General features: G+C 45.8%; 1 protein-coding gene across 3 annotated transcripts in view; it reads left to right on the forward strand.

Moving 5' to 3' along the window:
* The window catches only part of NSD3 (nuclear receptor binding SET domain protein 3), a 2,619,674-nt gene that overhangs the window by 2,543,141 nt on the left and 60,644 nt on the right, over positions 1–15,889 (forward strand). For all 3 annotated transcript variants that reach the window (XM_069617934.1, XM_069617935.1, XM_069617936.1), the window contains one exon: positions 5,406–5,610. In XM_069617934.1, coding sequence (XP_069474035.1) covers positions 5,406–5,610 — 205 coding nt within the window. The remainder of the gene's footprint in view (positions 1–5,405; positions 5,611–15,889) is intronic.

Below are 15,889 nucleotides of genomic sequence, written 5' to 3' on the forward strand. Positions count from 1 at the left end.
AATGTATTTCTAACGTTGGGGATTAGGTCTAACATTGAAGGATTTAAGCAGCCCGAGCCATCCAAATCTTGGAAATATCTATATGATATGAATACTATGGTAAACTACCAAATTCAGTTGCTGATTGTCTGAGTTTGAGCAATCGCGAGGAGACACTTTGTCACCCTCGACCCCTTAGGCATTTAAAAAATGTTATTTGTAAATTAATTGTTCAATCTTTTCCTCACGAGTCACATGCTTTGTGGATATGCCACACTAAAGTATTTCTTTTATTATTGTGCATTTATTATGCGCTTATACATCCAAATGGTATTTCAAAGCACATGAAGACACAGAATGGGGGTGGGCGGAATGATAAGACAAACAATACAGAAAACACTTTTACTAGGCCTTGAGGCATTTGGAGCGGGCAAGTACTGTAACATGAAGGAATCGAGACAAAAATGCAGGGGAACAAGGATGAGGGGAACCACACAGTACATTCCTACTAATCCATAGGACATTTGGAGCGGGCAAGTGCTGAACAGAAAGCAAGGTAGTGGGGGTGGAGGAAGTAGGTAAATTGCATTATGGAGAACCAGAAATGCAATTAAAAAGCAGGTAAATATGACTGCAGACTGGGAAAGCCTTGCCTCGTGGAATAAGGAGCTACATCAGGCAAGTAGATGACAATGGAGCAAGAAGATGAGGATTACAAAAATAATTCAGAGGGCGCATAGGGATGAGTGAGGAATAAAGAATGTCAGTTGCAGGCACATAACAGCGAGGCAGCACAAGGCTGAGTAATAGTCTGAGATTGGAGGAAGTAGGCATTTTTATTAGTCTCAGAATATTTAGGCAAATGTTTGGATTAAAAAAGTAACTTAGATAAATAACCCCAAATATGATTAACAAAGCTGGTTCCTCCATAACGCAAATCATGGGGCTGCTTAGGGTACTGATCTGACCATTAACTAAAAGAAAATACGACTATTAGACTTGGGTCTATAACAAAATGATGGTGAATAGCTAGGAAGAAGGCTACAGTTAGCACTGGAATTGATTATTAGTTAAACAAAATACGATATTGGTTTGCAGCAATCCTGATGGCCGATTGTACAGATTCTGATTGAGTCAGAATACTACAATTTTGATTGGTTAGTTTTTCTTTTTATGCTGAATAAGCAGTTGTTCACAGTTCTATTTATGGATAACAAAAAGCCCCTGTCTTCATCAGCGTTTATATCCATGTTTGTCTTCTATAGAGACCTGGATCCTGGGCAATTAGTTGCACTTGAATCTCAAATACTGAAATAATGTGTTCTCCTGCCTCCTCTTCTGTTTCTCTCCAGCTCTAAAATCTCTACACTGGCTCCCCCAGAACCTCTTCCTCAACCTGCCTCTTTCTTCCCTCCAACCTTTTCAACTAATCCAGAATAGAACTGCAAGACCTATCCTTGGCCTCCAGCCCAGGAACCATATATTTCCACCTCTAAAATCTCTATATTGGCTCCCGGTTGCTGCAAGGATCAAATGCAAGACACTTTGCATCATCCATAAGGCTGTCTGTTTGGGGCCTGGCACTATGCTACCTGCAGCTATTTCTCACTAAATACTTGCTTTCCAGATCCCTTCGATCTTCTCGCTCCAACTCTATGCTGGTCAAACATTTTTCCAAGCAGAGAGCTGGGGGATGATTTCTCTCCTCCCTCCTCTGGAACAGTCTCCCTCGCACTCTCCGTCTTGAACCGATTGACCTCAAGTTCCGCAGACAGCTCAATACTTTTCTCTTTTCTCCTCCTTCCTTCTCTCCCTCCCGTGCTAACCATGCCCACAGTCATTGTGATCCGTGACCAGAGCTCTCAAGAGTCCAAATAGGGTCCTGGCATTTCGCCCAATCGCCACAAGCACCCACACCTGCTTGTTGGGTGCCTTGCCTCAGGCGCGCACTTACCTGATGGGTGTTGACCTCCCTCTTGACTTGGGTTTTTTCTGCCTGTGCACTTACATGTTGCCTGCAACAGGCACCTCTGGCACTTCCCCCTGGTGTACCCTTTAGCACTTACACCCACGCCTCCCACCACCCTTCTCTTTCACTGCACTTGCACTCTCCGAATGTCACAAAGCCTGGTAGGACTGGAATTTTTGTCTTTTATTTATGGTAATTTTGATTATTTGTTCCCTTGCTCCCTTACCTAGCACTGTCCTGCTGTATAAGCACCTGATAAATGTCCAATAAATAAATACATTTTCCTTCTTCAATTCTCTTTTTTGCAACCGACCCATTTTTGACTTCCGCCTCACTTATGAAAACAGATACCCTCTCTTTCTCAGTCATGCCAATATCTTCTATTAAATATAAAGATTATTATAGGCACCTACTTATCTTTTTGGCTACTAAGCTTCTTATCCGAACTTAAGATCTTTCCTGCCTTCACTATTGTTGTTCTCTCTATGTCAGGCTTACGAAATATGCTGTTTCACCTCTTCAATCTATTCTGCGGTCAAGCTGTCCTATAATCATAACTATTCCACCCATGTCTCCCTAATCGGATTTGTCTTTACTGGCTTCCTATTAACATTCAATATCACCACTATGTACTGTTTTTAAATGTGTTCATTGTCTTGCTCTGCCCTACCTTTCTGAACTCATCTATCCGTATTCTGCTGCTATTCAACTTCACTCTTCTTCCCAGTGTTTACTGTCGATCCGTAAGGCACCCAGTGCTGCTTCATGGTTTAGTCTGTTTCAATTGCTTTCTGCCCCATTCTGGAATTCTCTTCCCTATAGACCAATGGCTGTCCTTCACTTGCCCACTTCAAACAACGTTGGAGGTTTTCCAACTTGAGTCTACCTATCCTCCTGTATTGTAAGTTTGACGTAATTTGTAGCTTCCATGTGATAACTTGCCTTTCATTTATAGTACTGAATATATAGTAATATAAAGTGCTTTGGTTAATGATGCCATATAAATTATATACCCTCATCAGAGATGTTTGAAACTACAGTCCAATGGTGTGGCAGGTGTTAAGAAATGTAGATGCATTCATTTGTACTAGTATCTCAGTGCTTCTCATCAGGTCTAATTAAGGCTTCTCAAATAATATATCTGGGATATATTACAAGGTGATTAAAAGTCTTTTTCTAAGCTCACAAATCCTAGTGTTGCAGCTATTGAAAATGGTGGAAACAAGTTGCAGTGGAAAACTGCACTTTAAATATTATCTGTACTGTGAATGCATAAGAAAGTAGACAGACAACTGAGTGGAGTTTGGCCTACACACTTTTATTCAAATCAAAAGAGGGTTGGAAAAAGGCCTAACTTGCCCTATGCTAGGGTGGGATTTTCCTACCTAACTGAACGAATGATAGTCTGTGTCAGGAAGTCCAAAGTAAATGTCTGTCTGTGTCCAAAACCTATACTTGCCCTTACATCTACTTATACATAATGTGTAAGGATGTCGGCGTCAAAATGAGAAGTGTTCAAATTAAAGTTCAGAGCTTCTTTCAGCTCTTGGTTGGAAAAGGGCTTTTCCCTTCACCAGGATTCAGGATAGTTCACTTTACCAAAAAGAGGGGTTCCCTTCCTCAAACTTTCAAGTTTCTCAATGTTCAAAACCAACACAATTCCTTGGGATACTTCCCAGCTTTTCAGGCATCTGTGCCTTTCACCAATATCACAAAGTCCTTTCACCAATGTCACAAAGTTCAGTTCCTTTAGTTCAAAATACACACGTTTTCCTTGACATTCAATTATAAACCTATAGATGAGTTAAGTGGCTTTTCCTTTACATGGGTGTACTTGACCTAGGTCCAGTTGTCGGACCACACGGTCCACCCATTACAGGTCACGCAACCAACACACCTTGATTGATTCTTCTTCACAGTTACACTGCCACTGTTTCAGCGTCACAGTGATATTGGACTTATCCTCTTGCAGCAATAATGTTCTGCCACCATTCACTTGTTAGATTATCAAATCTTCTCCAAGATGTTTCCACTGCTTATTCTTTCAAATTACACAGTTCCTCCTATCCTTGTGGCACTTTCCAATGCTTGTTCTCATCAGTTTAAACAGTCCACTCTTCCTTTTCATCAGGGAACTTCACCAACTGCTTTCAATCCAATTGGTATTCAATCACACTTGCTTTCTTTCTGTTCAGTATTGAAAATTAGTTTTTCTTTTCAATTGGTCACATTGAATAAAGAAACCTCAAATGACCAGTTTTGTCTCCTGGAGGGAATTTGCACCCTATTCACAGGCTTATTCACACTTTCAAAGTTCACTGCTTTCCTGGCCCTTCCTTGGCCTTGCCAATTTCATTTCATTCACAGTTCGGTATTCACAAAATCCTTTTATTTCTTTCAGCCTCAGGTTATCGTAGTTATCTTTATAAGTTGGACCGGCTTCCCGATTGTCTTCACAGGCCCTCACGAGCGAAACCTACCTGCATAAACCGTGCGGTTCGCACAATAGCGTCCCGGAGTCATTCAGACTGCTTTGACTTACTGGGTACGCTGTCTCCGGGTGCCATCAGCAGACTCTCTGTGACTGTCGCGGCTCCCGGCTCAGCACGCCTCGCTTCCAGGGTCTCTGCCGCATATGGTTCATGGAGAGGGAGTCTCCCTGGCACCAGGAAATAGGCAGACCAGCCCTGCCACCAGAGACCTTCCAAAAGCTCTGGCCGCAATTTGTTTCAACTGCAATGAATCTGCAGCTCCTTGGTGCTTCGGGCACACATCTCCCTGCCTTCACCTCTGGCTTTTACTGCAAGCGTTCCTTAGGCAATCTCATTCTCCTCACCTGAGCGGGCCAATTATACCGGCCTCTTGGTCTCAAGTGCAGGCAATGTTCCTTTTCTGCATAACGGTCTGAGTACTTGGCATCCCTCTTCCTCATCCTAGTACCAGAGTGGTGTTTGTGTGAGTTAATAAAGGAAGAGCGCATGACTCTGGGTTGTCTCTTCCTAATCTCAGTATCTGACTGGTGTGTTTTGGGAGAGTGTTTTCTGGAATAATAGGGAAGAGATTGGTAATACCCTTTAAAAGCCTAGGGGACATTTGACTCCTTATAAAAGGAAATTGGGGGATACGGTGTCAAACCCAAGGGTGCCTCAGCCCCACTGCCCAAGTCTCCTCCACCCAGGTGATCCTCCCTCGCATTTCCACCCCCAGGGTCAGGATCCAAAAGCAATGGCCTTCCCCTGGCCACCTGGGAGGGGGATATATTGGGGAAAGAAGTGAGGATGCCCTCAGATCCCTCACAGTACATTGTTTGCTATGGCTGTCCTGGAACACAGGTTTCAAAATATGCATCTATTCAGAAGGGTACTTTTCTACTTTAGTTATAAATGGATCTCTTTGGAGAGTGTGTGGTAAATTCATGCAAGCTTTAAAAGTAATGTGCTTTCTTTTTCCTGATCAGACGGCATGTGCATCAGCAGCTGAAGAGAAAGCAAGGAATGCACGGCTAAAACAGAAGAAAAGAAAGATAAAAGCAGAGCTCAAGCAAATGCATGAGGACTATTGCTTTCGCTGTGGGGACGGAGGAGAGTTGGTGATGTGTGACAAGAAGGACTGTCCAAAAGCATATCACCTTCTATGCCTTAACCTGACTCAACCACCATATGGTAAGGGTGCTCCTACTCACATATATTTATATTTTTTTCCATATCGATGCAATTCACTTTTATACGGTCTAGTCCTCCTTAATCCAAACTTTACCCCATATTTGTCGTGTCATTTGCATACATCACAAAACCTACCATATAGGAGAACTTCTGTGTTAATAACCCCTTTGCTGCCTTTTTACAGCTTTTGTTTCCCACATATCTTTAACCATCAGACTAAGCTAAAGTTGAAGCCATAAATGGGTCAAGTGACAAGTTAAGTCATAAAAGGCTATCCTGTTTTGGCCTTCTACAAATCTCACTCAAGTGAATTTGTAACATGAAACTGGGTAGAGAGTGGGTTCTAGAAGATGAACACTCCAGTGCTGGGCTTTGTATTTAACTGTTGCAAGTGGTAGATTCTCTGCAGGGTCACAGGTAGGAAGAGGTAAACCCAATACCTCTTGTAGTCAAATTGTAGAAAAAGTCCTGGTTACCTTGCAATGAGAGGTTGCTTGAACGACCCTTTAATAAAGATTCTGACGCTTGTTTGTAACATGTCGGCCCTCCAAGTACCATATTTTCACTCGGGGTTTAGAGTAACATGTCTGCAGATCTGTATACTTGTGAGCGGGCATTACAAAATTACATTAATTTCCAAAATTACTTGCGTCTATTTTTAACAAATGCCTACTTCTTGATTCCTTATCATTTGTTATTGCTCCAGGCACAGGGAATTATCCACACAGTGTGTTGATACTCTAATATGGTTGATTCTGTCACGTCTTTAAACTTTGCTATTGGTTAGTTTTACTCTGTCAGCTTGCTTACTAAGTTTAATCACTTAAGTGTGAAGGAGGAGAATACTTGTCCTTTTGCATAGACTTGATTAAAACTCAGCAGTTAAGGGGTTAAACAAATGTTTATTGCACAAACCTATTTATGCAAAAAGTTAACAAAATGTAAAAATGTTATAGCAGACGGCATCTACTCATCATTATTTTATGGTACACATGTCATATGCATATGCATCCATGAAGCTCACTCAATTCACATTCAAAGGCTTTACTACCATCACAGTTTGTCCTGTTTATTTCTTGCTATTAGTATGCATCATAGCGTAAATGGACAACAGCTTTCCTAATGTCTGTTCTTCTTAACAATATCAGTACATTCTTTGAGATGTACAGGAGCTCGTTATATTGGCCGCACAATCTCAACATATCTTTTCACAAGTGCTAGATTTGCTGGCACCTTCTACAAGGGTATTGTAGATGCAGACCCCTAATTACCTCAGCCCCAACCGGGTCCACCACATGAGGAGCGAGTGCATGTTTTGTACATAAAGAAAGGTTTCTTGTACAAATAATGCGGGGAGCAGTGAGATGGTACTGTCCGATCAAACTAACCCAAGTCTCAACAAACCACATCAGTTGACATCTTATATACATTTTTGCAATAGTTAAAACACTCCCAGATACTTTATTACAATCCACCTCTCAAACATAATTGGACAAACCCTCTTCAAAGAAATCCCATCTTTCTCCAATTCCTACCTTTTCATTGGTAGCTCTTATCTTAACTACCATCTTCAGCTCATGTGTAGAACACACCTCTTCATGGGATACGTTGTGGGTGGGGTCATGGCATCATTATTTAGTAAAACATTTGCATGCAAACATAATTCATTACTAGCAATAACCGACATACGCTCTTTTACCTCCATGTTTAATTGCATATAGTTTACGTAAACATTTCAAGCGATATGAGGAAGGCTGGGTAAATAAGTTCCCTTTGAGTTTGTGATGCTATCTCATTCCTCAGGTCATTGGTTTCATTGGAAAAGTTGAATCTAAATATCCACTGCTTTATCGCACATAGCACATCTGACAACACAATTAGAACTCCTGGTTTCTCATTAGTAAGCCTTGGGCATTGGCTCAGCCTGTGTTTTCTGCTAGCCAAAACAAATAGTGCAGCCCCTTCTGTCATGCTCCCATTCATCAGGAGATTACCGCTGTGCCTAGCGATATTTAGCAGATCATAAAACTCACAGAATCACTTTCAAAGTTCCCTTTGCAAAACAGACCTGACTACTGTGTTTTTGATTCATTGGTGAAAAGCCCACTTTATTGAGATTCATGAATTCCCCATGTATTTGTAATAATGTGCAGGCATGTTTTTACATTTGGTGGGTTTAACATTTATCTTTCTACGCGCATGCAAGCTAATATGTATTAATTCTAAATAAACAGTAAATGATTAGTAATATCCCATCCATAATGAAATACACTTCGATACATATGAAATTGCAACATCACGCCCAGTCCGCAACTACCCCCAGTTATCAATATAGTGCGCACAACATGAACCCCTTTAGTTAAGGGGACCTTTCTTGACCACCCAAGCATTCACCCTCTTTAGTTGATTCCATAACAAATAATAATCTTGTGGAACACCCCTACAACCATCTCTCACACCGGTCTCAATATAAGCATACTCCTCCACCAAACAAACCCAACTTGTCCCCCCACCATTCCTGCAATCTACCCGCTGCTCCAAACAAGTATGCCAATTTGGTAGAGGACACAAGACAACTTCAGTTTGAGTACCCATGAGGGATGAAACAGCGGTGGCCCTAGCCTTGGACAGGGTTACAGTCATCATGGCAACAGCTGTTGGTACCTGGGCAGACCAACATCATAAGAGCATTAGACAGGAACAGAAAAGAATGAGAAAAAAAGACAAAAATAGGTAACCCAATCTTCACAGCGAAGCTCAAGTAAGAGGGTACCGGAGAAAACAATGAGTTGATCCACGAAATGTTGGTGATCTCAGCCTCAGTCTCCATGATCATTTTGAGTTTATGCAAGGCAGCAACGGTTCTTGGGAAGATACTGTTTTCTGTGTCATTAGGAGGCAGATACTCCAAAGTTACTGGCATACTCTGCCTTTCATTGCTGTCAAGAGGTTGAGCATATTCTTGTTTTGCAAAGTCATGAGCCTGAGTGCCCTCAATCCTTCCGTAATGCCCCTAAACGTTGACTCAGAAGTGTTCACGAATAGCAAGAGTTTGTATCTGGTTACCTATAGCCATTTGGCATTGTCGCCAGGTGCCAGAAGGGAGGCGAGCAAGAATATTGGTGTGGCTAAATATCCTTTATCAATCAAGAATGTCCGCTACAGCCTTTGATAATGCTGCTGAAAGGTAGTTGGATCTTCTCTTTCATTGCAAATGTTTGTGATTTTCACCATTTATTTATTTAAATTTGTATAGCGCGCAAGCAGCCCGGGTGCATTGAGGCGCTGTTACTTGTAAGAGCTTAGTTACAGAGGTACAGGCATGGTAGCAGTTGTTGGCACCTTATAAATCAATACAGAAATCAATACAGAAGTAGTTCCATCATTACAAACTTATGCAATTTGTATTACAACTTATGCAGTGGGTCACATGTTTAGAATTCAAGCTGTTACAGTTACAGCTGCAGCCATCAAACATAGTCTTTGATTTGTATTTGTCCATATTAGGTGATGAGAGGGGCACAGATGTAACTTGGGGCTTTGGACAGGCCAAAATTAGGTGTTCTTTAGGGATTATAAGAACAGGCACATGAAGAGGACAGAAACTGCACACAGCTCGCCAGGCTGGAGGCAGCTGCCTATACGCATTCTTTCCACAGGTCCAAATGTTATCTAGAAGAGCAGCCATACCTCTAGCCAGGTCTGCGATGCAAATCGTGTGGCTGCAGTTCCCATTTGTGCCAACGGGCACTGTGCCATCGCCCTTACAACACGGAGAAAAATGGGTGAGTATATCTTAGCAGGTTTTTCTGGCTCCCTGAGCTGTGGCAGATATTGCAAATGATTTCTCCATACTGTCCCACACACTTCATTTATTCGTGCCACCCCTTCTTCTGAGAATCACCACATTCCGCCAGCTCTGCAACTCTTCACCGCTTGCTCCCTTTGATTTCTACAAAAAATAGCCCCTTCAAACATCAATTGGGCTCTTTGAACCCTCCTTTTGTTTTTTGGCTATGTACACTCGTCAACTGAACAATTTTCGTCCATTGGCTATGATTGATGCCGTAATTGACTGCTCTTTAAACTGCCCTCAAAACCTGCACAGGGCCAGGTGCACTAGACATAGCATTTCTCTAGTATGGAGTCTGGCATGGATTCACATGCTCACATGAATATTCCTTGTCGTCAGGCTGGGAATCCTCGGTAAAAGAAAAAAGTTTCACTTTAGCTTTAAAACGGTCTCCTCTAAACCAATCACTGGCCTCTGGGTCATACTGATCCCATCCAATGATGGTCCTCTCCCTAAGCTCCACCCCTGGTGCCCATCTTCACATTTTTTTACTGCACACTTCAGTGTTGGGAGTCCTCTTGTTGCTCTCCGAGCAAATTTTTTTTTCTCCAACAAATCTTGAATAGTTTTTGGTCCATGACCGGCAGTACGGACACCCTGTAGCGCGAAGATCAGACTACATCACGGATCTTCGAGTTTCGAGAAGGTCCAGGCTTGGTTCTACTTTGCGCCTTTTCACCATGTACGAAGAAAAGAGATGCCTCTTCAAACTCTGCGCACAGTGTGGATTGAGAAATGTGTATGTCAAAGATCGACGCCACAAATGTCTGTATTGCCTGCATCTGGACCTTGATGAGGAGGGATGCAAGGTCTGCCAGAGTTTTTCAAAAAAGACAAAGAAAGACCGCTACAGCAGGCTGGCGGCCTGGTTGAAATCGGGTAAGACCTCTGACTCTGCTTCAGGGCATGGTCTTGCTTCACCCAGGACCAATCAGTCCCAGGAGCAAACTCCCTCAGAAAAGAGGTTGAGCTCCTTTGAGGACTCCTCCCGGGGTAGGGGTCCAAAAGAAGGCCAGGTTGCATGATGTTGATCCCACTGGGTTCGCTGCGGCTGCATGTCCCAGCGCGTGAAAGACAAGGTCACCTTCATCAATGAATTCTACGGCGAGCCTACCGGTGAGGGGTGCTCCCTCCAAAAGAAAGTCCTTGACTCTGTCAAAACTCTGCTTACCATCGGTGGATAAGGCATCAAAGTAAAGATCGAAAGGTGGCCTTTAACTGCCCTCAGCATCATCGGTGGTTCAGCTGTCCAGAACAACTTTGTCAGCGACAGACCATCCCGTTTACGACCTCGTCGATTGCATCACTTCTTTGTCGAAGGGGGGGGCTGGCCACAACAGTGTTATCCACGGTCACAACAGCTATTCCTCAAGTGTCGCTGCCCCCAAGGTGTGTGGCGGCTGCTAAAGCGCCTGTGAACGCCCCTGGAATGGGGACAGCTCCCCTGGCAGAGAAGGGAATGCGTAAGACTCCTGCTGCCGACCCAAAAAAGGGTACAGGCCCACGGGCTGTCCTGGAGAAGCCGGTGTAGATTTATACCAGCTCGGACAGGGGGGGAAGGATGTTCTGCCCGAAGATTATTATTCAGACCATGAAGGGGGTCATGGACCGGTCTCCCCACAGAGGGCCAGTTCATCGCCTCGCTGAAGAAGACTCATCAGTCCTGAACCTCCACCACTCGTTTCTTTCATGCCTCATCCGAGGGGACACGTCTTTGGACATATTGACAACGCTGCACACGCTGGTGTCGGAAATCCAGCTAGAACTGATCCCACACTGGGCCATGCACCGTCTAGGAGCCCTCCAAGACCGCAGCCTTGGAGTCCACCCTGGATGCAAGGCAAAGGACCTATGTGACCCAAGGCGTCAACCGACACTTCCGCCTTCAGCCCAACATCGGGATTTGAAGCAGACTGGGGATCCAGCAAAACACACGGGCATGGATACGCCAGACACCGACGAGGCAGGTGACTTTGTACCAGCAGACAGGGAGCCGTTGGGCACGGATGAACCCCACAGGGCTTCTGCACTGGATCAGGTCAGCTCCTTTCACGCTATGATGTCCAGGGCCTCGTAGCAGTTTAATCTGCTGAGGAGACTAAAATGAAAGTTTACCTTTACCAAAGATGTGAGTCCAGGCAGAAGTCCATGATGTCCGTCCCCTTGTTGGACGATATCTGGAAGGAGGGCTTGGCCCTGATGAAGATCCTGAGCACTGTGCCGCCCAAGCGGGATAGGCCCCAAAGTGCCTGAGCTCCCAGCCTTCACCCGACTCTGTGGTCTCAGCTGCAGCCAGAAAACAATTGGCGAACCACTTATCTTCGTCCATGCTGTCCCTGGACCAGGGGGGAAGAAACTGGACGCTATGGGGAAAAGGATCATAGTCACTGCTGCCAGCACCATTAAGGCTGCTAAAACCCTGGCCATTTTGTCCCGCTATAACCCAAGACTATGGTATAAACTGGGCCCTATTCTGGACTTCTTAACGAACAATAAGAAAGTGGAAGCTCTGGTGCTGTTCCGGGAAGGGGAAGTGGCCTCGGACCATGCAATTACTGTGGCAGTGGACATCGCAGACACAGGTTTCCGGTAAATGGGCAACAGAGGCTCTTCAGCGGCAGGGATGGCTCAAAGCCACCAAATTCAGACCGGACGTTCAGTCCAAAGTATTGGACATGCCATTTGATGGTGAGAAACTTTTTGGCAAGACCATCGACGAGTCTCTGCAAGTGATCAAGACAGACACAGTGACGGCCCGTTCACTGGGTAGTCTGCAGCAACGTCTGTCGTTGCCCTTTCGTTCCCGAGAGAAAAGTCCGGCGGGTCCTTCAAGGGAAATAACATCCCTTATTGACAACCTTCCCGCTCCACGACGCAAGAGGCATACAGAGGTCAATCACAGGCATACATTAGCGGTGGACTGCATTGGTGATGCCCGCAGGGCTGGTCCCGGACACTGAATCAGACCTGAACCAGCTGTGCACTCAGGCCCCCAATTGTGCACCCTAGTGGGATGCCGGCTGGTGAGGTTCGTCAGCGCGTGGAAAACCATCATCACCACCGACAGATGGTTGCTGGATGCTCTCAGACGGAGGCACACCTTGGCGTTCCAACGCAGGTCTCCTCATATTCCTCCTATAGATAAGAATAGCCAGCAGCGCAGCTGCTGCAGATCATCCATGCTGTGTTAAAAAGGGGGCGATAGAGCACGCCCCCGGTGCCTCAGGGGCTCCGGAGTGTACTCCAGATACTTTCTGGTCTGAAAGAAAACAGGAGGTGGAGGCCGATCCTGGACCTGAGACCCCTCAACAAGTACTTGAAGTCCCAGAAGTTCAGGATGGTTGCGTTGCAGCACATGCTTGGCCAGCTGGAACAAAGCAACTTCCTGGCGTCACTGGATCTGGAGGAAGCCTATTTCCACATCTCCATCCACCGGAAACACCAATGGTTCATTGTACAGGGATGACACTATCGGTTCAATGTGCTCGCCTTCGGCCTGAAGTTGGCTCCAAGGGTCTTTACAAAGTGCTTGGCTCCAGGAGCGGTGCACCTTTGTCTCGGGGGCATCCACGTCTACCCTTATCTGGACGATTCACTTTTCTGATCCCGCTCCCATGCATTGGCATGCGAACACATGACGAGGACCGTGCGTCTGCTGATGGATCTGGGATTTTCCATAAGTTATCCGAAGTCCTGCTTGGAGCCATCGCAGAACTCTCTGGGACCGCTACTCAACACAGTAACGTGTCTGCCGATGCCCTCGGAAGAGAGGGTGGTAGCCATCCTGGGGAAAGTACAGCTCATGTCGGCAGCATGGTCAGCTACAGTTACAGTACGAGCCGTCTAGTCACTGCTATGCATGATATCATCATGCATCAACCTCGTCTGCCTTTGCAGACTACCAATGAGACCTCTCCAGGATTTTCTGGATGCGAGGTAGCTACAGGTCTTTTTTACCTTTTTTTACCTATACTAGAGCAAAAAAAAAAATACTTTAAAATAAAAATTCGACCTTTTTTTTTCGACCAAATTGATTCGGCCAATTTGTCATTCGATCAAATATATTCGACCATTTGACTGGACAGCGTCTGAGGATCCTGGGGGGACAAGATCACCCCCAACAAGGAGTTCTGCCAGGCGATACAGTGGTGGGACGTGCGCCCTCACCTCTCAGAAGGGGCTCCGTTCCAAGTCCCGCCCTACCAGGAGACTGTCACCACGGATGCTTCCTTGGAAGGTTTGGGAGCCCACACCGGACATGTAGATACCAGAGGCTTCTGGCCATCTTCTTGGTACTTAAGTCGTTCCGACCATCGCTAGGGCAAGGTGGTGAGGATCTTCACGGTGAACACCATTAACATGTTCTACATCCAGAAGCAGAGCAGGACGCGCTCTCAGCTCTCTCCAAGGAAGCCCAGCAGCTGTGGCGCAGGGCCGTTCATCAGGACATGTTTCTCCGTTTCCACCTTGTGGGCACCAAAAACTCCATTGCAGACTCGCTCAGCAGGGAACTACATTCTTGCAATGAGTGGGTGCTTAACCAGGACCAAGTGGATCTTCTATTACGCAAATGGGGTCAGCCCCAGATCGACCTCTTTGCGAAGGCGACAAACTCCAAGTCTGAAGTTCACCAGCTAGGTTCCCGCAGACAAAAAGCATGAGGGGATGCTTTCTCGTTCAAGTCGGAAGGACTCTTCCTTTACGCCTTTACTTCATTCCCACTCCTGCTACGAGTGATCAACACAGACAGTGTCACTGCAGCATGATACTTGTTGCTCCGGCAGGGCCTCAATAGATATGGTATCGCGACTTGCAGCGCTGGTCGATGGAACCATCCGCTACTTCCCGATGTTCTCGCCAGAGAAGGAGGGATTCTACACCACGACCCAGCATCACTGAACCTCAGTGCCTGGCTCCTGCAGCCCTAGAACTTAGACATTATTCTTTGCCAATGGAATGTACGGACATCTTGGCCAAAGCCAGAGCGTCTTCCACGTTAAAGTGCTACTGCCATAAATAGAAGCGATTCTCTGTATGGTGACGTGCGCAAGAAGATCATTCCCCTGCGTGTCACAGTCCCGCAGCTACTTTCCTTGGCCAAGGCTGGACTGGCTCACTCCTTTATGAAGGTGCACGTGGCCGCCATCTCCCGTTACACCAGGACAATAGATAGGCCTTCCCTGTGATCTCTCAGACTTGTCACAGAGTTCATCAGGGGCATCTTCAGGTCTTTTCCGCTGGAAAAAAGGCTCCGGCTCCAGTTTCGGAACTCAATGGGGTATTGACTAAACTCATGAATGCACCCTGTGAGCCGATGCATCTGGCCCCCCCTGAAGTTCCTCTCGTGGAAGACTGTTTTCCTCGTGGTGATCACCTTGGCCAAGGGGGGTCGGGGAGATCCAGACCTTGTGCTGCAAACAGCTGTACTTTTCCTTCCACGCTACCTGGTGTTACTGTGTACACACCCCACCATTATGCCGAAAGTGCCGTTTGCGCTACACCTCAACGAGTCTTTGGTGTTGCCCGTCTTCTTCCCAAATCCGTTGTCACCAGCGGAAAGGGCTTTGCATTCGCTGGACGCTGCTCGTGCCTTGGTGTTTTGTGGCATGCACAAAGAGTTTTTGGAAAACATCTGTTTTTTGTCAATTTCTGAAGGCGACTTGCCAATAGGCCCCTTCTGGGCCACCTGAGAGCCCATTGCAGCAACAGCGGCATTTCGCTCTGGTGTGCCCCTGTCCGAAATCTGCATTAAAGAAGTGGGTTCCATTATCAGATTTTAGAACCTCACAAATTCCTCACCTTGGAAAAGCCTCTCTCACCAGAAAACTCGCCGCTGATTTGGCGCCAGGATGTACTCGGGACCAACCTCAAGCCACTGGGAGAATGGACAAGCGACAGCAATTAGATATCTGAAGTTATTGCACCTCGTTATCCTGTCGATTAAATCAATTTGAAGCTCCCTGAATAAGCCAGAGGGCCTGGGCAGGACCCCACTCACTGACCGCATGTTATTTCGTGGATTAAACTCCTGGCACACTAAACAATTCCCTACAAATCTACTTATCTGTTATTGTAAGCTAGGGATAAACCAATCCTTCTGGCGCTCTGCTGCAATTTGCCACCGAGACGTATGCGACGGGTAGTGCAGTTGCTCTAGAGCCAAAGGAAGCAGCTCTACGGGCATTACTATCTTCCCCATCACCACCTGTCTCCAGAGCAAATGTGTGGGTGAGAGAACACATCCCCTCTTTTTCCAGAGCTCCTGTTCTTTTCTAGAAGCTGTCCCTTGCATTTCTATTATCTGGAGCACCAGGCCTTCGATGTACAGGGCTGGTAACTGTACCTGTCGGGACACGGTTTCCATTTTCTGGGAATCTGTGAAAGGTAAACGTGCTGCTTCCTTTGCCGCCATGTCTGCGGCATCAT

This window comes from Ambystoma mexicanum, chromosome 10 (genome assembly GCF_040938575.1).
Source record: "Ambystoma mexicanum isolate Mex_15411 chromosome 10, UKY_AmexF1_1, whole genome shotgun sequence".
NCBI classification, from domain to species: Eukaryota; Metazoa; Chordata; class Amphibia; order Caudata; family Ambystomatidae; genus Ambystoma; species Ambystoma mexicanum.